The sequence below is a fragment of the Astatotilapia calliptera genome, chromosome 10 (assembly GCF_900246225.1).
Source record: "Astatotilapia calliptera chromosome 10, fAstCal1.2, whole genome shotgun sequence".
Lineage (NCBI taxonomy): Eukaryota > Metazoa > Chordata > Actinopteri > Cichliformes > Cichlidae > Astatotilapia > Astatotilapia calliptera.
In genome coordinates, this window is record NC_039311.1 from 10767831 (window position 1) to 10790699 (window position 22869).

General features: G+C 41.8%; 2 protein-coding genes across 3 annotated transcripts; both read right to left on the bottom strand.

The window, feature by feature from the left end:
- Positions 1-4518: 4518 nt before the first annotated feature.
- On the bottom strand, positions 4519-15546 carry tm7sf2 (transmembrane 7 superfamily member 2). Of its 2 annotated transcripts, none has more exons than XM_026182551.1 (11): positions 15434-15546; positions 14452-14534; positions 13403-13599; positions 12864-12918; positions 12282-12476; positions 11886-11989; positions 9458-9577; positions 9207-9375; positions 9024-9104; positions 8741-8863; positions 4519-5011 (listed from the first exon to the last, which is right to left on the bottom strand). In XM_026182551.1, the coding sequence occupies exons 2-11, from the start codon at positions 14522-14524 to the stop codon at positions 4851-4853; spliced, it is 1278 nt and encodes a 425-aa protein (XP_026038336.1). In that variant the 5' UTR covers positions 14525-14534; positions 15434-15546; the 3' UTR covers positions 4519-4850. The 2 variants fall into 2 exon arrangements, with proteins under 2 accessions (XP_026038336.1, XP_026038335.1); XM_026182550.1 differs by having other exon boundaries at positions 15365-15546.
- Positions 15547-15764: 218 nt separating this feature from the next.
- On the bottom strand, positions 15765-22110 carry vps51 (VPS51 subunit of GARP complex). Its single transcript, XM_026182823.1, has 11 exons — positions 21649-22110; positions 21160-21289; positions 20904-21050; positions 20585-20804; positions 19499-20390; positions 19139-19354; positions 18945-19028; positions 18726-18860; positions 18518-18639; positions 16706-16793; positions 15765-16615 (listed from the first exon to the last, which is right to left on the bottom strand). The coding sequence occupies exons 1-11, from the start codon at positions 21823-21825 to the stop codon at positions 16355-16357; spliced, it is 2472 nt and encodes an 823-aa protein (XP_026038608.1). The 5' UTR covers positions 21826-22110; the 3' UTR covers positions 15765-16354.
- Between the last annotated feature and the right edge of the window lie 759 nt (positions 22111-22869).

Genomic DNA, 22869 nt, shown 5'->3' on the forward strand with positions numbered 1-22869 from the left:
GACACGCGCGCATATATACAACATTCACACACACACTGAACCCGCTCACTCACAGCACATGCATCTGTTTCTCGTTCCCTCTCATCCCACGATTCACACTGTTTCACACTCATCATCTCGGGCTCTTCCTTTTTTCAGCACCCTCCACCACCATAATTGTCTCAACTCCTTTCCCCTCTCTCCTACGTCTGTGCACCTCTCAGCCAGGCGTTACCATGGAAACTGGCTAACAACTGATGGGCTTGAAAACGTCAGGATTGGCATGCACGATTGGCAAGCACGCGCGCGCTCGGAGGTGCATGCACAAACACACACATACATATTGTGCACATTCATTATTATACAATTCAAGCTTGGTGCATGTTATTCTGGCTCTATAGGCATGCATGCATAAGGAAACGATAGGTATGGTGAAGGGGTGCACACCAAATTTAAGGGGGGTGGGGGTTAATTTAAGAAAAATTAAAGAAAAAAGGAGAAGAATAAAAAATATGTAGTTACTGACTGTCCCTTTTTTGAATGCACACTCGGATTCCTGTAAAATGCAAAATGATTTTGGTTTGACATTCATCATAAACACTCTGCGCATGCAGTGAGACCTTTTTATATGTTTGAAAACTCAAAACAACAAATGAAAACGTAAGCTACTTCCAGCTGCTCCCTTAGACACAAGGGGTTACCACAGCGGGTACCTCCGCATGTTTGGTTTGGAGGATTTTCACACCGGATGCCCTTCCTGACATAAGCCCCCATGAAATGTATGAAAATCAATCAACCAGATTTGTCACTGCATATCATGGATGTATTACAAAATTAGCATGATGTTTTTGCATTTTTTTCTGAAGTCCTAAGTTTGTGGAAGGAGCAGATGTGCTGTCTTAGCAGTCTCTTTTTGTTTCCAAGGATGTGTCAAACCTGTTCACACTTATGTTTTTATTTGGACTGTGCATCGTCTGTCCAGACAGAGACACGAGCGTGACTCACTCTGTCAGCTGCTGTCTCACTTATATAAATAAATTTCATCAAACTAACTACTAACTTCATTTTCAGTAACTGGCCTTAGAAAGTCATGACTTGGCTGCTGTTGTCTTCCCCTCTTCACTGTTATGTGAGACTGCTTTAAGACGAGTCTGAAAGTTCCCGGGTCACGTTTAAGGCTGCTTTATAAACAGAGTATTACTCGCTTGTAACAGACTTTTTAATCAGCCACGTCTGCTCATATCTAATTTTAATTTTCAATTTTCAGATCAAATTGAATATTTTAAATGGATGAAGCCCTCAGGCTGAGAGTTTTTTTTTCCTTTTGGTAATGAGAATGGCAGTCTAATTTTAATCCTGATGACTACTGCAATGCTGATAGTGTAGTTTAACACCTGAAATATCTATATAGCATTTAATTAATACACAGGGAAAGCAACTTTTCACAGATTATACAGAATCAAAGTGACAAGCATTTACAGAATAATTTGGCGCTACGGGGAGTGAAGAATGACAAAGTCTTTACCCACATATGTCAGTTGTCATTATATTCATTAAAGATGGCAGTGTGTTTGCACGGCATCATGTCAAAGAAATCATGAGCTGATACAATGTAATATAATAATGCCATGAGATGGTTTGTGACGTCCTGATTTAAAGAGTTAAGCATTTAGTTCTTATTAAAACTGAACACCTAATCTAAGGGCTAATTACTCATTTTGTATAGAGACTTGTCAGTCACAAGTGTGATGATGACTTGCAAAGTAGACATCGTATTGTATTACATAATGCTTGGAACAATAGAGTGTATATAAAAGATGGAGGTGTGTCATTAATATCTAGTAGTCTTGGCTAAATACAAACATTGCATTTACATTCGAACTCCAGGTTGAATGACCATAAACAACTATATTATACAAAATGGTGTTGACCAGAAGTTAAAACAGGTGGGATTTAGGATTTAGCTAATTGCAGTAGTTTGCTGGTAGTCCTCAGTCACACTGACCTAGAAAATGGTCAGCAACCCCTTGGCAACGACCGGTCACTGGGGACAAAAAGTGTATTTCCCAAAAGGATGGGGAGCAGTTGCTGGAGACAGCTGGCAGTCGCTAGGGGAAATCTGTTCTGCACCTTGTGGTGGTCCCTGTGGTTATTATCAGATTAGCAGATTGCTGGAGTCACCCACAGTTTGCATGGAAGATGCCAATTTGTCTGCACACACCAACTATTTGCCTCTCTGTGCCTGTGTGACAGACCTAGCTGACATATATTAAGTGATTAAAGTAGTTTAATTACCTTTTGTCATTTATTGTGTGGCTAACTACTGCAACAACAACAAAAAAAAGGAAATAAAAGATATTTGGCTGGTTTTTAATGTTCTGAATCTGAATTTATAAGCCACTATATTAGGTGTCAGCCATATTTATTACTGATATATATTAATAAGAAGCGGCTTGGTGTAATAGCCACACCTGAACTTACTGACTTCAAAGCTAGAGTTTACATTCCAGGTGAGATTTGTCATTTCGTTGGTTTATGTATGAACACTTTTTGCGGTTGACTACAGTTACTTTTTGAAGTTATATTTTGTTATTATTTTGTGTCACATGGCACAGGTATCTGTGGTGTAATCCAGCCTTATAATTACCATATGAACAAAATATGTAATAAAATTTTAAAAAGAACAAAAACAACAGGCACAGTACATGCTGCACATGCACACAAATATTCGCATATCCTATAAAAAGCTAAGAAGCTTATGTAATAATTCAGCATGAGTCTAGCCACCATGTAGACACGCATTCACAGTATAGAAGCCCGTTCCTAATTAGCACTTAGCATTTGAAAAACAACACAAAATAGCTTGTGTAGGCGAGGCCAGAGGCCAACAGTACTGTAAATGGGTTTAAAAGGTGAAAAACGAAGGTGTGCATCAGCAGAGTGCTCTGTCATTTGTACGCACACGCCTCACTGCATGTGAGAAAAACATCATTTGCTAGTGTAAATGCAGGGTGATTTATAATGGAATAGGTCAAATATAATACAAACATTATTTTTAGACGAATCTGCATCGTAGCCTAATAGAATAGACGTCTCAATCTGTTTTTAAAAAGGGCAACAAACAAGCTCAAGCATTGAAGCGCCATAAAAACCAAACTGCTGATCATCGCACAGTCATGAAAGATTTTGAGATTGCCTAAACAAAAAAACCTCTTCTCAAAGTGATGCATCAGTTCAGCAATAATGTGGCCACCTGTCACCTCCACAGCAAAAGAAGCTACTCTAATGCAAAACCTCAAGAAGAAGTAATTATTGCTTTAGTGCTGACAGAGGCCATTTCAGCAGCTTCTGATTGCATTTACTGGTACTAATATCTGCCGTGTACTTGTTCCTTTAGAATAATTTGAAACAGAGCGAGCTCAGAGATGAAGCCTAACAAATGTTTAAAAAGCCTAGAGGCTTGGCAAACATCTGCTATTGTAGCTTGGAAGCCTGGAAAGAGAATCCATTTGAACAAGATGATAACAGGTTCTAAAAGGTTAGCTAGCTAAAAACAGACATGTTCATAGCAAGTGGCTCCTAATAGCTGCTGTGGTTTTACTACTAAAAATTACACTCCCTGGCCACTTCATTAGGTACACCTCTACAACTGCGCATCAATACAAATATCTCATCAACCAATCACTTGGCCCCAATTAAGTGCATTTAGACATGATTAAGAAGAGCTAGTGAAATTCAAACTGAGCATCAGAATGGCGAAGAAAGGTTGTTGGTGCCAGATGGGCTGGTCTGAGTATTTTAGAAACCACTGATATGCTTTGATTTCCCCCACACAACCATCTCCGTGGTTTGCAAACAACGGTCAGAAAATCTCCAGCGAGCGGCAGTTCTCTGGAAGAAAATGTGGAGGAAAGTCTGAGAAGAAGGGCCAGATTGATGCAAATGGACTACAGCAGCAGAAGAGCAGACCGAGCACCTCTCCGCTGAGTTGAGAACAGGAAACAGGCTACAGTTTACACAGGCTGAACAAAGGTGAACAGAAGATTGCAAAAACATTGGAGAAATGTTGTCTTGTCTGATGAGTCTGGATTTCTGCTGCTACACTTGGATTGTAGCATCTGAATTTGGTGTGAAACAATGTGGATCCACTCTGGTGGGGGGGTTCATAGCACACAGCCTCCCTGGGTATTGTTGCCGACCATGTCCATCCCTTTATGACCGCAGTGGACCAATCTTCTGAAGGCTACTTCTATGCTGCAACGTCACAGAGCTAAGATCAGGTCATACTGGTTTCTTGAATGTGGCAATGAGTTCACTGTGCTTGAACAGCCTTCACAATTACCAAACTCAGGCCAATACAGAACCTTTGGGATGTGGTGGAAACCCACTAAAGGGATGTGTCCACTGAGTGTATGAGTCACATTTTCACAAAAGAATGGGCTTGACTTCTGCATACATAATGCAACGATGTAAAACATCATCACGTTTTATCTTCATATTATAATATAATTATTTTATTTCAATAACACTTTCGAATACTTGGTGTTTTGTAGTTGTTTATTTCCAATGTAGTTTACTGTGGCACCACATTTTAAAAAACAACAACAACAACAACAACAACAACAAAACAAGACACTGTAAAAAACGCTTTTACGCAGACATTCTTTGAACAAAGGCACTGATATTTATGGATTTGTTTCTGCCGCCCAATCAGTATTTAAGTCATATTTGTTTTTCCAAAGAGATGTGGAGCGCAGACGCTAGTCATCTTTGTTTCACTGAAAATAGATTTGCATGAAATTATTGCTAGGTTTGTGTTCAATAAGTTGTACGGCAGTTCAGATCCCTCTCCTCCACATCTTCTTTTCTTCTTAGTATATATAAGGGAAAATCCTGTAAGGCACACGTCGGCAGTATGTGTCCCAAGCCAGCCCGTATTTGGCTCTACACTGTCTTTCATCACGGGCCTCTCGGTGAATCAGTAAAACGGTGAAGTATATGACGTAGAAATAAGGCAGAAGATATGAGAATCCTATAAATAAAGAGGCACATATGACAAAAAACACAAGACAGTATTATATGATTCAGTAATGAATGGTGAAAAAAAACTAGTACCTTCTTTTGCTACTGACATCAGCATTTGTGATTTGTATAAAACAAGCTGCAATCAAGTGTACATCCTCCTCTGCAAATAGCAGTTTACTTTCTATTCAGTCTTTACTGTACAAAAGCCCTGCAGTGAATACCAGTCTAATTAAGCTCTTAATATTCAGTGTTGATTCATCACAGTAATCAGAGCAGTACCCCTTGTCCCTTTAGTCATCGCTTCCTCAGTCCAGGTTTACAGGGGACCACTGAGCTCGTTTGTTAGGGCAGCTTTCATCTGTCATCACTTTTTTTTTGGAGTGCATATTTTTGCAGTTTGTGCTACAGCGATAAAAAAGGATAAAAAGCAGAAACTAAAGAATGCGTCTCAATTACAAAAGCAGAGAGACAAATGAGTCACATAATGTTGAATACCAATGAGAGTGTCAGCTATACAAAAGTCTGACAGTCACTATTTCAGGAAGTGGGTTTTTGAGAGAACAGGGCAATTTACAGAAGAACAAAGAGAACAGTTTCCTGCTGCCTTTGTTGGAAGCACACCAGTTGCAAATGTAATGCAAATATTTCATAAGGACATGGAGGTAGTCTGAAAAAAAATATCACAGTGCACAAGGCCATTAATACCTTATATAACCAAAACCACATCAAACTGTACTGAGAGCACACAAAATGTGGCATTAAATGCTTAGTTAGATTGAGGCTGTTTTCCATCCGGTATTTACCACAATGCAAAAAAAAAAAGAAAAAAGAAAAACAATAGTGGCTCGGTGAGGAGGGGTAAAACAGGTCTTAACTGCTGTTTGTTCCTTAAGTGCTGAGCAACAGTTCAGGGTACCCCTGCCATTAAGACTCCACCGTGGGCACCGAACATGTCATGGTCCCCGTATCTGCCTGGCTGACTCAGGTTGGCTACATATGTTTCTTGTTTACATCTACCTCTCTCACGCTTGCCGTGTCTCGCCGGGGCAGAGCTTATTGCGGGCTCCCGCCCCTGGCCCTCGCACCTGAGGTTAATCACACACCTGTGGCTCATCGCCTAAACTCATCCACTACTTAAGGCAGTGGCTGGAAGCATCTCGTCGCTGGACTACTGAGTAACCTTGGTAGTAAGCTCCGGAGTACTAGTCTCTTGTTGCCTTTTCGTATCGCTGACCCTTTGGATTAATCACTTGTTGTCTGTAAACAGGAATTCTGTTTCCCTGGAACCCTTGGTGTGCAGGCTTGCTGGTGTGCTGTGTTTTTTGTGAAGTCCCTCGTGTGTGAACAGCTCCTTTCCCGGATTTCCCTGTGCCCTGGATTCCCCCCGCCCTCTCACTTGTATATATTTGCACCTGGTGTTGTATAGTAATAAACGGAACTGTATTCTAGCTGCCTTGTCTGCGCTTGAGTCCATCCCACTTCGTGACAGAACAGGTGAGACCAGGTGGGGGATTGATCAGGATGAATGGCCTGCCTGATCTGAACCAGAGTGATGTTTATCTGTTGGACTTCTGTGCTAAGTACAGTTTGTCAAAAACAAACACCATGTTCAAGAAGAAGGGTGTTCGTAAGCAGGGTCCTGGACAGGTGTCGTGTACCCAAATGTACAGTGAGGACCATTTTGCAGAGCCCCCAGTCTGTGAGTGAGATTTTCATCCCAACCTCCAGCACAACTTCTGAAGCACTCAAAGGAAGGTTGGGTTAAAAAGAGGAACATGCTGCACGAATCTGCAGCTGCAAAGTGGCTGGTGTCTGTTCTGCCAGCAAAGAGTTCAGCCCTGTTAGTAGCTGAAGGAAGGTCAGGGAGGACTGGGTGAGAGCAAGAAACAAGACTTTTGGACAGCCTTGAAACGATTCAGGGATACTGTCGTGTGACAGAATGGGAAAGCAGCTGACCTCAACTTAATATAATCAAGCAGTGGACGGAATACTTCCACTGAGGACCCCCTCAATCTTATTATCAAACCCAGAGGAAGAGAAGAAGTGAGGGGGATGACCAACCCATCACTGGGGGTGAGGTCACTGAGGTAGTTTAACAGCTCCTTGGTCACAGAGCCCCTGGGGTGGATCAGATTCTCTAGAAGCATCTTAAGGCTCTTGATGTCCTCCAGGACCAATTACACAAGGATCACACTTTTAAGCCTCGCTGGAAATATTAAGCTACTAGATGTACTAGAGAAGAAGTTTGTCCACATTGGTCCTCCTGAAGCTCAGTTAAAGAAGTTGTATGTAGTGTATGTAGTAAAATCTAGTTTTCGTCCTGGTTGTGGAATACTGGACTGCTTCTTTATCCTGCTGAGCATGTTTGAGGGTGTATAGGAAGTTCTTTTACTTATGTATTAATCACATTATTTTATTGTAATGCCTTGGTGCCACTGGATTTTAACATGTCTTAAGACAAATGGTAGGGGGTGTAGTAAGGATCTTGGGGGAAACAGGAACTCCACAGGAAGAGTCTTTTGTCTCTTCGAGGACTCTGGGAGGTAGCAAGGGAGTGTGAACCTTAAGGTGTGAAACAGCTGTGTACTGCCTTTTGTTCCTGGAGAAGGTATTTAACTGAGAGCCATGTTAGACTCAGGGAGAACTCTGCTGACCGTCTGTCCCGCGGACATGCAGGGGCTCCATCAAGCTTGGTTGTCTGTTCTTTGTGTGCTTTGATTAAAGAATGTTAGCTACCGCTCGTCTGCAGGCTTTATTTAAATGGAAAACTTCCACAACAAGGGTGTGTGGGAGTTTGCACAACCAGTCATGTTCTTTGTGGACTTGAAGAAGGGGTCTAACTGTAACCCTCATGTGTATGTGCTTCAGGAGTGTGGGGTATCTGACCCATTGCTATGATCCATTTGGCCCTCATTTTGCAGTGAGAGCTTGGACTTAATGGCAATTATTTGCTCCTGGTGTTGGACTTGGCCAGGTTTTCATGGTTAAGTTTAAAATATTTGAAAATCCTTGGATCAGCACCCCATACAAAACGCTATTTAAATACCAAAAACACATCTTTCCAATCATATTATAAAGGTAGATAAACTCAAAGGAGTTGGAGCACGCCGCAAACACTCCCCTACTGGCCATAGATCTGTAAATCTCTACTTGTGCGGCAGCGACACACCCATTCATTCTCCCTCTCCTGTTTCTTCTGTTGGTCAGTCTTTCTCAAAGCGATCAGTTGTATATGCCAGGCTCACGAGTCACCCCTGAACCGATAAAGGCTTCCTCATACCGCAGCTTGCTGCTTCATTATCAATAAATGCATTTGGGGTTGGGGTCCTTGCAGCTAAATACAAACATAAAGATTTTCTTAAAACGACCAATTTGAGGTATAATGACAATAAAAATGAAAGATTATGACTTTTGCTATGAGTTACTTTGCTATGAATGTCACTAATCCAGGGATTAGTGACATTCATAATGAGGAGGTCAAAACTTTCGTACATGCATACAAGTAAAGTTTCCGAAAAAAAAAGAACCTGGATTTCACAGTGGATCATTAACACAACCAGCCATCATTATCCATACTAATAATAAACAAGGCTGAAGATGATTATTACTCAGCCTGACATTAATCTCTTATCCATGACTTCACCCACATATGCTAAAAAAAACTGTTATGTCAGCGTGGCCTTCTTTTCTAGCAAAAAAAAAAAAAAAAGGGCAGAGGGCTTTTAAGATGTCTTACCACACGGAAGGGACCAGGCAAGGGCCATGAGGAGGTCCCCAAGGTAATTGGGATGACGAACGAGACCCCACCAGCCGGACACCAGCAGTCGCTTCCCTGTTGCTGTGGCAATGGTCTCCAGTCCTGTAGGGAGTCGTAAAACGCACCGATATTTCTGAATAAGATTTACCAACTCTCTGTCTCCCTCCCCACTTTGATGTGAGGAGGAAATCAATTTAAAAAAAAAAGACTTTATCTGAATGCATTAAAAGATAAAGATAAAAACGGAGGGAAACAAACTGACTAGTGACACTTGGATGAGTGGGGTCCCGCCTGAACTGATTCTTCTGTGAGTTGGATTGTCTGAAAATGTAATATCCAATACCTGACAGCAAAAAACCCCCAAAAAACAAACAAAAAAAAGGTTCATTATTCATTTTCAGCCACTTTTCAGCAGAACAGCAGAAAAGAGCTGACAAGCGATTACCATTCAGTGCTATTATGGCTGCAGCCTTGAGTGAACTTAGGGTCTGGGGGTGCACAACCAGGAAGGCTGCCTGCAGGCCGTACGTGAATGGAACCCAGGCCAGATCACCAAAGACCAGCATGAAACCAAAACCATCGTGTACAATGTCCATGGTGGTCAGGACAGCCTCCTGTTACAGCAAAATGAAGCAGACATTAAATAAAAGCAGTGATCAAATAAAGTAAAAAAAAAAAAAAAAGTGTGACTCTCACCTCATTCCACAGAGCGTCCGCCACGTACAGCAGCTGGAAACTGTTGACCAGAATCATGGCAAGGGAGGGGGATCCTCGGAGCTCCACCTCCTTCATCAGCATGCCGAGGTTAATGACCACCTGAGGGGGTCGTGAATAATGATGAACACAAGTGGGGCTGCGTGTGTTCATTTGCACGGGCAGACAAATTCCTTCTGTGATCATGAGATTGCCAACTAAAATAAATGGATGCTGTCATTATTCTACTATTTATTTTGCAATAAATAAAAAGCTTCTTTTGGCTGGTCACTTATTCTCGTGTGGATGGATCCACATATGCGATTTTTACAGATGATGCCCTACCTGATGCTACCCTCCCAGGGATTTTCATCTCCTCCCAAACTCAAACAGGGGCTCTTTCATGTGTTAGGCAAATTAACCACTACACTACAGAGCCACTGTTTTTAGGATTAATAATCTGCCAAATAATGTCTCACTTAATCGAGTCTTTCGTTTGTGCGTGAAATATAAGACACATGTCCCATTTTCTGTCTTTCTAAATAAGAAAATTCCTCCTGTGATGAATTGATTATAAACATACAGTAAAAACCTACTCTGTATTTAGGTACATTTAATCTAACATAACATGAAACAGTATAGACTTCATTAAAAGTCAAGTCTTAGCCTTATCCATCCATGAGATCATTTGCAGGTCTTGTTCCAGTTTTCTTGAGTGAAAATTAAGAATGAATCTAACTTTTGGCAAACCAGTCATGTCGTCAAACAAGTCCTTGATATCTTCTTCACCTCCTCTGAATCACCTCAATCTGAATGACAGCTTGCAGTCAACTCTGGGTCACATGTGAGGTCTTTTGCGTAAATGTCCAATTTACATTTGAACTATTTGTGATTCAGGGCGACACGTTTAACCGTATCTCGCACAGAGTCTTTCCAGTGCTCGAATGAAAGCCCAGACTAGGCGCTGTGATCCATCATTTTATGTCAAATGGAATGAGCTGGAGTGCAAAGTCTAGAGAACAAAAAAATGTGCAAATAATTACAGCGTGCACGCCAATCAATTGTCTGCCATTTGGACTAATCGAATAAATGATTAATAAATGCATTATCACACTCCAAATGCTTTCTGAGTGAAGGATATTCTGCAGCTGCATTCATTCCCCAGACTGTTGTCATTTATGTTCCTAGTGGGAAAAGAAATCCATACATCGTGTACATTTTTCCGACTTGATGATACACGAGAATGCAGAAACAAAATAAATATTTCACACTCGAGCTATAAACACTTCCATAACTCAAACTGAGTTATTAAATATGAAGCTGATTTAGATCTAAGAAGCAATATTTGGCACCATTATACCAAAGTCCAAGGAATCCATTAAATTATTAAGAAAGCCCATTGTGCTTTAATATTTGAGACTTTATCAACAACTGTGAAATGCTGAACGTTAAAAGAAAGTAGTTTGGACGTTGAACAGGAAATGAAAATATCCCACACAGTGTCTGTAGCCAGTTGGTGGAGGCTTTTTCTGGGCTCTCCCACGCACATGGCTTTAAAACATTCACATGTGCAAAGGTTTTTCCTTTGTACACTGTAAATACCAAAGGAAAACGGCTGCTCGCATCAGTGCTTTACCGAGACGCTTCAACCTTCTGCAGTCTTGGTGCTGTCGTTTTTGTGACCGGCGATGACACTGAGAACCTCGTGGTCATTTTAGGGATCTTGTTTGAGGTTCTACAGCACATTTAGTCTAATTTAGTCTGATGACTCAGACACGGATAGCTGCGCGCACCCCAGTCCTCCAGCAAATGTCTTACTGTGTCAGGTCAGCAGGGAGAAAAGCTTTTGATTGTGACTGTGTCAAACTCACAGACTGCAAATTATTATGGAAGCTCAGAGGAGAGCAATACCGCCACCTGTTGGTTATGTTGGGCTCTTGGACAGAAATGACCATCAATGTTATTTAATGCAACGTGAATCTGAAGGTGTTTTGCACACTTACAAATACATCCGGGTAAGACTCTATTATCTGGCCGGGTCTTTCTGTGCAGAGTCTGAATGCTCTCTCTGCGGCTGTGTCGATTCTGTCCGAGTACTCTGACTTCCCCCCACAGTCCAAAGACATGCAGTTAATGGGGTTAGCGTAACTGGTGATTCTGGTGTGATGCGAGTGTGAACGGTTGTTTGTCTCTTTGTGTTAACCCTGAGACATAGTGGTGACCTGTCCAGGGTGTACCTTGCCTATAGGGATAGGATAGTGGAGCCACTTGGATAAGTGGAAGAGAATGAATGGATGACGACTAACTTAAAAGGACCTTGTTATCTCATTAGAGACAGTTTTCAAATGTGTCTCTTATAGAGTACTGTATTTATAAATCTTTGAACAGTGTTAAGGTGAGCCAAGTAGTTTGCTACTCTGGGTAAACTCACCCAGCCAATCAGACCCGGTCTGAGCTCGCAGAAATATTTCAGGTCAAAATCTCCAATCCGGGGGTTTAGCTCCCGCCCGATGAAGAAGTCATAGAGCGGGTTTCCTAAATCATATCAAAGAGAAAATCACAAAAATCAAATGCTATAATTACATGCTGACATAAAGGTAGCAGAGTAGCAAGTACAGGAGCGCTATCTCACTTAACAGTTTGCCTCATGCATAATGCCTACAAGCTCCTGTTGAGCGTGGCAGTTAGATAATTACCCACAGGAACACCCAAATCCTCCAGCAAACAATACAACAAGCCTGTGGACGCACTGAATGCTGCCAGCTGCCGGGTTCAAACCGTGTTTTAGCATGGATTCAACCTTTATTAATGATCCTCAACATCTCACCTGTGTTTCCCCCCAAAGCAAGCGCATGGGAAGGAGCCCAGAAGGAGCGGATGTAGAGGTAGATGGAGAACAGGAACGACACTGCTATTGCACATACTGCCAAAGGCAACAGCAGCTCAAACAGATACCCCAGAGGAGCCCCGAGCCCCAGTAACAACATCAGGAACACACCGCTGATGCACAGGCCATGAAAACCTGAGGGAGGGAAACAAACAACACAAAATGTTGTCGCCTGGAGGAGCGAGATAAGCAGGCTGACAGAGGCTTGCATGGAGAAAAAGGTAAAAGTTGGAAGAGCTGAGTATTATGTAACTTCAACTTTTAGATCAGACCTGTGGATTTTAGATTTTCTTTTCTTTTTTTTTCAAATACACTACAGTCAGCAACACAACTGTGAACAACACATTTGCAGTCAAAACATGTATAATACTAAAGAATAGCTGTGAAACATTGCAGATAGTGCAGCAGGATTACAAATTATTTCACACTTAGGTTTAATATTTAAATCTGTTTCTTGAAGGCGCACAGATTCTGTCCTAAACAGAAATGCTTGTAGTTATATCGCGCCCTGCTCAACGATACCATTTATGGGATACTTGAGGCGTGTTCCATCTCTGAGCACCAGCCCCTCAGACACCTGCAGGCAATAAGCAGAATACAACACAAATCATATGCTGCATACCTATTACAGTGTCATAAGGTCAATAATTCAACCCATTCTTTCTCATTTCTCATTTCTTCATAATTGTGCAGCTTAGAAAGTTCCTCTGTAAAAATGCTGGACTCTATAGGCAGAGAGCGCCTATAGCCACAGATGAACTGTATTATACAGGTCGCTGTATTTTATAAACTTCTCAGTATGTAGCAAAGGAGAAGTGTTGAGGCGTGTAGCTCTGAAAGAACTCTAATTGCAGAGTACAGTCATTTAACCAAGAGGATGATCACACCGACTGGAACTTAACAGACAATAATTATCTTCTGATTTATTAGTATTAATTATTACACACAGCATGTTATAAAGCTATGTTTACAGCTTCAGTATACACATAAGCTAGATCACAAACCCACAGCAGATTTCACTGTAAGTTTCACATTGAATTGGTCTGATGAACATGCCGTACCTTTCCTAATGGCATCAAATAGATGACTGCATGCAAAGCAAACCACCCAAGAAGAAGCACGGGGGCCAGCGGGTCCCACAGCTGGTCAGCTGAGGGGAGGGGGGGTGGCCATTGGAACAAACTGGCCTCAGGAGATCGGCTCAAACAGATCAGGAACAGCACCGTTAACGGAAGAAAGATGGGAATGCACACGGCACCTGAAAGATGAATACAATTAAAGAATCAGACAAAAGTATGATGACAGGTTAGGTGCGTGTTAAGACAGCATGGCTGAGACAACATGTAGAGAAGTGAAACAGCATCTGTGGAGATTTGGCATTGCAGCACATTAATAATGCATATGCAGGTAAACTGTGGTAACTCTAATAACTGCAGAGTAGCAAAACAATTCAGTCAGCTGACTGTAAACATCAGTAGTGGCGGATGTGAAATCTGTAGTTAGCTTAACTGGAAAAGCACGACATGAAGCATCAAGCACATTTCACTTCAGCAATGATGAATCTGACATAGGAGGCTGCCTTGATTCTTGATTAGAGGTGTAATGACGGAGATGATGCTGTGATGCCAGCGATCATTACTACAGTGCAACATCCTACATCCTATTAGTTTTACTGAGGCATCAATCTTATGGTCCACCAAACAAACTGCTCAATTTAATAAAACAACACATCTCTAGGCAGTGTCAGCATCATAAATAGCGCATTAGTGTAAACGTTCTTTTGTATGTCAGCTAAAATGATCACCACCGCTTATTTCTTCCTTTTATAAAATCAGGATCCTCTTAGCTTCTATCTAATTTGTATATAAAAACAGCATTTAGCTGCAGGGAAATGCAAGTAATGTGATAGCACTGCATTTGCAGACAGCAGCTTGAGCTTCAGAATGCATGAATGAATCAAAGGAAAGAAAAGTTGCTGTTGTTTTTCTAGTTTAGTGCAGCAATGGCACATGCTGCATCAATGCTCAGCACTGTGATCATGGCAACGTGACATCAAACTAAATCAAAGATGTCTACTAGCGCAACATTAAGACACACTGCTGTGACTTACCCAGGGTTCCTCCAAATTCCCTCTCTGAGTCATGTGACAGTTTGTGTTTGAGTGCTTGACTGTTTGGTCTCATTATTGTGCTCCTGTTTAAAAAGAAGACAATATATACAATAGGTTAAAAGGTTGTAAGAATGACAACACAAACCCCTCAGAGACTGTATTATTATTAAGATCTTGAAGCTTGAACTTTTTCCCTTGAGTATTTCCATTTTATTGGGCACTTTTTACCAACTACCAGCAATCAGTAATGATTATCTAAAACCGGAGATTCAAAGAGCATACACACTGCAATACACTTATAACTGATTTAATAAACCCTGTAAACCCACAGAGGCCCTCCTCAGGTTAGACAAACTGAGATTTCCACCAGACTGTACCAACAAGACTGTCAGCGTTTGAACTCTTTCTGTAACAAAGCTGTCAGGAAAGTGAAGTTGACTTCAAAGGCATCTCTCCTCTTTCAGTAAAATCTAAAGCTGAGGGCTTCCGCTTGCAGTAGAGTAATTTTTAAATGATTCTATTTGTACTTTTACCAGAGTAGATCCAAGTACTTCTTCTACAGGTGCATACTTTTCAGACTATATTTGATGTAAACCCCTCACACTGAATGGCGAGGCCACAATAATGATGCATTCAAATACTCAAAGGGAATTCTAAATGTGGGCTAATAATCAAACTTGACAAAAAGCAAGAGAAATGGTCAACGAGACGATTAAGAGTCATCAAAAAGTCATTATGGTTCGATTTAAAAACCTTTTCCTTATAAAATGTTAAATTGCTGCTTATTTCTGCACACCCGTGCTGGACTGTTGCCATGGGTGCCATAAATAAATAAGGCAAAGTGCAGGTCAAGCTGCTGTCAGTTCCTGAGCAGTTCTGCTGTGGACAGTGAAACACGGGTCGGACCAGTTACCTGTGAACGAACTGAAGGCTTTCCGCAAACACGAAGAGTGCAAATCTGTAGTCCTGTTTAGCTTCTTACCGGTTACTGCAAAATGGGATGTTTGCATCAAGGCAGCTCGTGAGCGTCCATCCAGCAACCTGCACACGGACACGCCCCCACTACGTTACCGCAGCACGAAATCCTCCCCGCGCCAATCAGGAGGCTCCGCGGTCATCAGAAGAGGGTGGGAGAAAAAGGCTTAGCCAATCAAATGCGATCGTCAGGTGGCGACAGTCAGCCGTACCCTCCAGATAGTAGAAAATGTTGTGAAATTCGCCTCAGTCACTCTCATGTTCACAAGTTTAGATCAGTGCAGAGCGCAGTGCTATATCTACAAGCTGATTTCAACAGGGACAGCACAACCTCCGAATCCCACATTCATACACTTTTATTGCAGACAAGCTACATTTAAACATTCCTTTCATGGAAACAAGCCCAGAAAACAGACTCAAACGACCTGAAGGTAGCAGGTAGACACACATGGATTACATAATCAGAAAATTATTATTCAGCAAAGCACTCTTAAAAATTATTTATTAATACATGTGATTTTCACAGGACACAGCTTCTCTCTGTAGTCATTAATATTATGTACTCAAGGTCAATATTTTATCCTTCAAGTGAAACAGGTGCTAAAAGCTTCAGCTTGTACAGTGGATTATTCAACTCTATCTTTGTATAAGGAGGAGATGGAGATGATTTTATTAGTTTGTAACAGTTACGATATCAAACCAAAGTGGTACAGGCTCATTTGGACTTTAATGACAAGCACTTCGATTTAAATCTGCCACAAATTTGCCGTCAGTTAACAGCTACTACTGTTTGATTTAGTGTTGAAAAAGTAATCATTCCTGACTCGTTCGATCTGGATCAACAGACTGAACAGCAAGTGTTGAACAGAACAGAAGTGTTTAAATTTGGATTCATGATTTCGGTGTAAATCTTTCCATCCCTCGAGCCTTAGCCTCTTTCACAGATAACTTCGATAACACTCTGCTCCATTGGTGCAGGATCCAGGCAGCGGTGGGCGGCGCTTCCAACGATCTCATCTAGCAGGAAGTGCACGAGATTCTCGTCGGAAACAAAGCGCCACAAGTACATCTGCAGGTAGTGGCAGTCCACCTGGATCTGCTGCAGCCCGTATCGGCCAAAAGTGCGCAGGCGGACACACTCCAGGAATGTTTTTAAGCTGATTTTGATAATTCCCGTCATCACGGACACCTGAGGAAGCAGAAAGACGTGCAAGTGAAAATCTAAGATTTTTCCTTTTTCATTTTGTTAAATGAGGACCATCTGCAGATCTGCACCCACCTTGTTGAACTCCACTGAGCTAAAGATGTCGATCCTTTCAGAGAACAGCTTGTGTATGTTGCTCAGCAGATTGGTATCCATGGGAGCACTGAAGGTAAACAGAAGACAAGTGTTCAAGTAAATGTGTTTAAAAATAAAATAAAAAAAGTTAAAGTATGATTAAAAATGCCTATGAAACAACTGACATCGTACTTTCAAGGATAATGTAACACTGTATCTGTGCCTTTTATTTATAATATTTTAATAACCACTCAGTGGTTATTAAAATGTCATTACTTTATGCTGACATTTCCAAAATCACTCTCTGTACTCTACCAAAATAAATAAATAAATAAATGAATCAAAATCAAAAACAGGGTTTCAAACATAAGGCCCATGGTCCAAAATCGGCCCAACAAAGGTTCCAATCTGGCCCTCTGACTGGCATAGAAAAATGTGAAGGCAAGCATCCATTTTGGAATTTTTATTGTGTTTTCAGAAGTTTTAAAACTTTTCTTACTTATAAAGAGCTTCCCTGTGGCCATTCACAGCAAAGTAAAATAATTAAGAAAAGTAAAGTAAGATGGGCAAAGAATTACAGAAAGATTCCTGTTTTTTCACTGTATATTGTAATTTTTACTGTGAGTCAAAAAAGATTTCAGCCTTATAATTATAGGACGGTATGGTAACAAGCTACCAGATCTTTCTCTGTAATTTTACAAATTTATTTCTCACAGTTTAAGCCCAATGAGTCATGCTGACAGTTTTCTTTCATTAACTGCAGCAGCATTTCTTCATCACGTAGAAAAACCGAGATGTAGTGTTGAAATGACACTTCTTTTTCTTATATTGGGATATATTAGGGATTAAATGTTTGGTTAAACTTCCGGGGCTCTTACGGTCAAAATAGGCTGCATGTGGCCCACAATATAAACAAGTTTGACATTCCTGATTTAAAATTTGCTTTCGCCCCATTTATAGGTAGCTCTGCACCACTGCTAGCACTATTATTAACTATTTTAAGGTCAATTGCTGAAAATCCCATTCTGTCCACTTGCACTGGTGTGTTTGCAGTGCACACTGGATCACATGCTCTGTGGTTAAGAGGACAAAGTTACAAGCCAGAGAGCCATAACTTGTAAACAGGTTGAACATGTGCTGCATGCTTACACACCAGTCAGTTAGTTTCTACAGAAATATTTATCTTCAGATACCTCTAGACATAGACCGTTATGACCTTGGAGACAAACTCGCAGCACAAAACTGTGTAAATGTTGCAAGTAAACTACACGAATTATGCATTTTCACCTTTGACCTAATGCACGGCCTCTGAGCTTGAACACTCCAACCTTTTCCACTGAAAACTCCTGTTTGGGAGTTGGTATTTGTTCTCTATGGAAGTTTGAAATCACAGATGTTCAAGAACATCCAAGTGCTGATTGAAAATCTTGACGGGAAACATTGGACAAATTTATAAAGGCCCTTCTATTGTTTCATTTTCTACACATTAGACTCTACTTACTCTACTTTTGCGCAGTGGTGTCCAAACCCAGGCCTCAAGGGCCGGTGTCCTGCAGGTTTTAGATGTGTCCTTGATCCATCACAGCTGATTTAAAAGCTAAATTACCTACTCAGCATGTCTTGAAGTTCTCCAGAGGCCTGCTAATTAACTAATCATTTGATTCAAGTGTGTTGACCCAGGGTGTTATCTAAAACCTGCAGGACACCGACCTTCGAGGCCTGGAGTTGGCCAAGCCTGGTGTGAACAGAACCAAAAAAAAACCCAAAACCACAACTGCCACCAGCTGAGCAGTGTGTGTAGAGCTATGGTACCTTGGGGTGTAGCTGGCAGCATAGCGGGCTTGCTGCCTGGAGCTGCTGTAGACAGAGAAAGTCCTTTTGCTGGAGTCGCTGCTGTGCGCTTTCCTCACGCCCTCTTCATACAAGAGACCAACCTATCATGCAGAAGGTTAATAAAACACCCCGTTCATGTGGGATCATGGGTGCATGAGGACATTGGGACAGTTGCAAAAACTCTCACCTGCACATCAATGGATGTGGTGTCCTCTACTACTCTCTTCATGACAGCGCGGACATTTCTTGGCTCAATAGTGTTAACCCAGTCTCTGGTTTCAACGCTTTTTCTTAACATTTGGGAAATAATCAGACCCTGAACCTGAAGCAAAACAAAAATAAAGCAACTAAATAAAAAGGTTGTTTCGCTTTTGTGACTTTTAAAGGTTGTTGATAAAAAGCCTACCTTGACATAATGGTTGAGTAGTTTCTGTGCTGCCTCCCTGGCTTCTGCACATAAAGTTGTAACAGGTGTTACGGGACTGTGGTGCTGAGACAGAGAGCAAAAAGCACATTCTTGTCATTACCTTTGGCAGAGTGACTGGCTGATAAAAGAGATCAAAAACATAATGAGAGCTAGTTCTCCTTGTTTTGTGATACCTGTACAAGGAACTGTTCATCTGTGAGAGTAAGTATGTAGGAGATGGTTGAGGTTTCGTACTCCAAGCAAAGACGAGACAGCAGCAACAGAAGGGCTGGGGGAGTTGAACCTCCTTTGTCTCCGGCGGTCTCACAAAACTGCCGAGAAGACTGGCATACAAACTTGATAAAGCTCACCACCAGGCTCTCACGTACACCCTGGCTGCAGAATTCACCCTAAAAGGGGGGGAGACACACACAAACCGGTATCACTCGCACAATGTAGAGACAACACGCAGGGTTACAGTAACACATGATGTCACACATTAGTTCAAACAAATGAAAATTATAAAAGGTAGTTTGGGAGCAGAAAATGTTCACCTTGAAGTACGGCTTGTTAGAGAATGTGATGTCCTTAGCTGTAAAGAGATGCACTGATGCCAGCACCGACTTAATCTGATTGAGAATTGAGGCTGACAGGGAGGAGAGCAGCTCTGGTAGGCTGGTTGGAGCGTCTCTGCCAGAGGCTGGCCCAGCCACAGAAGTGCCAGCCACAGAGAGACGAGGAGTTGCCAGAGCCTGCCTCACGTCTGTCAAGCTGTCCATGTAGAAGCTCTGCAGAGCGGAAAGGTACTGCTTGACTCGCTCCGTCGCCGCCCGTATCACAATCTCCGTCCCCTTGTTTGGCACAGCTGAGCCAGGCAGAAGTTTGGCCACAGCCTGGAGTCTGCGGTGGAAGCGGTCCAGCGCACGTACAAGTAGGGAGTTATCCCCAACCCCTTTCTCCTCTTGTATTCTCCGCTCGACAAGCATGAAATATCGAGCAGCCAAATCATCCACAAAGGCATGCAGCTTGCCATTTGCCATCTGAGGAATATTTTTGGATGCCAGCTCGCCCTTTTGAGCATGGTTGATAAACAGTTCTTGATAGGAAGTGATTACCAAGCATAAGCTGCTCACAAACTCATTGCAGCCTCTGTCAATGAATTCCAGGATGTCAGTATTTGATGCGGGGGAAGGCAGAGAGCTGTTTTTGGGGGAGCCGTCGGTCGGCGATCCGGGGGCTGTTGCAGACGACAACCCGTGCGCGGAAGCATCTTTTGTGGCTGTGGACGGGTACGGCCTTATCTCTGCTTCCAGGCCCTGAAGATCTGACTCAAGGCGAGACCGCGCGTGGCTCAGGAATTTATCACAGAGCTCTTCTGCAGGCTCATCCAACTGCAACAGAAGCTCCACACACTCTGATAAATCTTTGGCACTTGACCCACCATCCCTATGATCACAAGAAGAAAAGACAGAAGCAGAAATGTAATGAAACGTGTGATTTTTTTCCATGAAGTTTGGTCAGTCAACTCAATTTGTGTTTATTTATTTGTAATTTTAATATCTATGCAGTTGTGTCAAACATGCTGTTTATCCTAATTAAAATTATTTTTCTTATATATTGTAATAACTAGTCATTGTCACCTGAACTTCTGTCGAAGCTCCTGGGCCAGCTTGTCCATGATGGCGTGACAGTCATCCTGAATTCCCTTGAAGGAGGGCAGGTGGCTGTACTGCTGCAGTACGCAGCGGGCACGGCGGTGGGTGTTCACCGCCTGAGCGTAGGCCTGCAGCTCCAAACATTTATTCAATCTTGCGGGGAGTTCAAACAGAAACTGCAGCTTCCTCAACAGAGTGTGAACACCTGGAGTGAAACATGGTAAGACCCCCAAAATAAATAAATAAAATATGAATCAACCTATTAAAAAGTTTAATCCAAACAAACAGTCAGGTTAGGTCTCACCAGAGAGTTTGGTTATCTGCGCGTGCTGGTCTTGAAGAGTGCCGCTGATCCGAGCGCTGAACTCTGTGATCGCAGCCATGTTAGCAGACAGACAATCCATTTCATCTTCCATTTTCTTGAAGTCATTCTTCATCTTTCTTATGGTGTCTGGCAGAAGGAAAGAAAGAAAGAAGGATATTTCAGCTATCCAGGTTTGCACAATTTAATGTCAGCTTACGTTAGGGCAGCAGTGTGTGTGTTTATGATGTTCCTTCACCTGTAGCAGATATAAACTTGTTGTAGTTTTCATACACCAGGGTTTGCATGTCGCTGTCCAAAGAGCGGATCTGCCTGACCATACAGGTCTCCTGGTCCATCAGCTCCGTGAGAGAGCACTCCCTCCTGAGCTGGATTTGGATATTTAAAATAAAAAAGTTACTGTACGTATGCTCAGTGGTCATTTGTGTTTTCTAGATATAGTGTGATATAGCATTAAAACTGATTCATTCCTCACTGTTTGGCAAAGACAGAAGCAGATTTTTAAAAAGTGTTTTAAAATTCACAGCCATCTACATCTTCACCTGTAGTGACATTACAACTGGGACAAATGAAGGAAGTAACATTACTGCAATCTGCACTGTGTATAGTATTGTCGATTTCAGCATTTCATTTTCTATTATCTGGCATCAAGCTTACGCTAAAATTCTGAAGCAGTCCAGCTTTGTGAGCCACTGAGCGGATTACAATGACAGTAGCAGTTTCGCACCTTGTTGAGATAGAGCTCCGGGTCGAAATGAGGCCCATTGATGTCGCAGGGATCCAGGGACTCCGGCTGCTCCGGGGCCTTTCCTTCCTCATTCAGCCCGTAGTAGATCTTCAACATGCCGTGCACCCTCCGCCTCCTTCCCGGGTCTTCAGCCACCGGCACCGAGCCCTCGTCCATAATGAACGGCGGCCAGCTGTGAAACGTTTAAAGTAAAATAACGATAAACAAAGGCGACGACAAACCAGCTGACAGGAGACAAACGACAGCCACTAGCACTAGCGGCACACAGCTCCTGTGTAATCGCTGTGTGTTTAGCCTCGCTGCCAACTGGAAACAACAAACTCATTCAGGATAAATATTCAGAAAATGTCATATTTTCTCTGAGACAGAAGCAGCTAGGTGGAAGCGCTGTTGTTTCCGGGTTTCTAGCCTATCCGGTGTTACGTCGTCCACCAGTGCACGTAATCTAAACAGCCAATTAGAGCAGTTTCTCTTTGTTTAGCTTTTTATTCACTAAAGGCTTCAAAATTTATGTATTTTATGTAAGAATGTATTTTTTGGCAAAGTATAGACAGAGACAAAGCTCATAATTGTTCAGGTAAGTGTTCTAGTTATGCGCACAACTGCGCATGTCCTAATTGGCACGTAACGCCATATAAAAGTGCTTAGATTGGTTGTAGGGAAAATTAATTGATGACACCAAAATGGATTAAATGTGTATGATAAAATTAACATACAGCCCTGATTATACTGCAATCTGTGATCATAGCAAATCCTACAGTGTTGAAATCAAGAAAAACACAAAAATGTTAATCCCTTGAGTGCTCAGAGGAAAAAAACACTTTTATTATAAGATTTAAAATGTGACAAAAGTCTATATTGTATCATGAACATAAAAATCATAGAGGAATAATAATCTGGGATATAGTTCAGGTATTTGAAAATCATTTGTATAAACAGAAAATCAGAGGTTTTAGGTGCATGTTAAATCATTTCCACAGGAGCACTCACCAAGCTTTCTACAGATATATATCAACTCTTATCATACCTGCCATATATTAAAACATAAACATTTAACAATGAACTTATTTCCTCAAACAATTTGAAATGGATCTAGTTAAGATGGCCACTCAACTAAGAAATTTACATTTACCATTTACAACTGCAAGTGTTAAAGTAAAACAAAATGCCACAGAAATACTGATGAGAAGTTTGCATGAA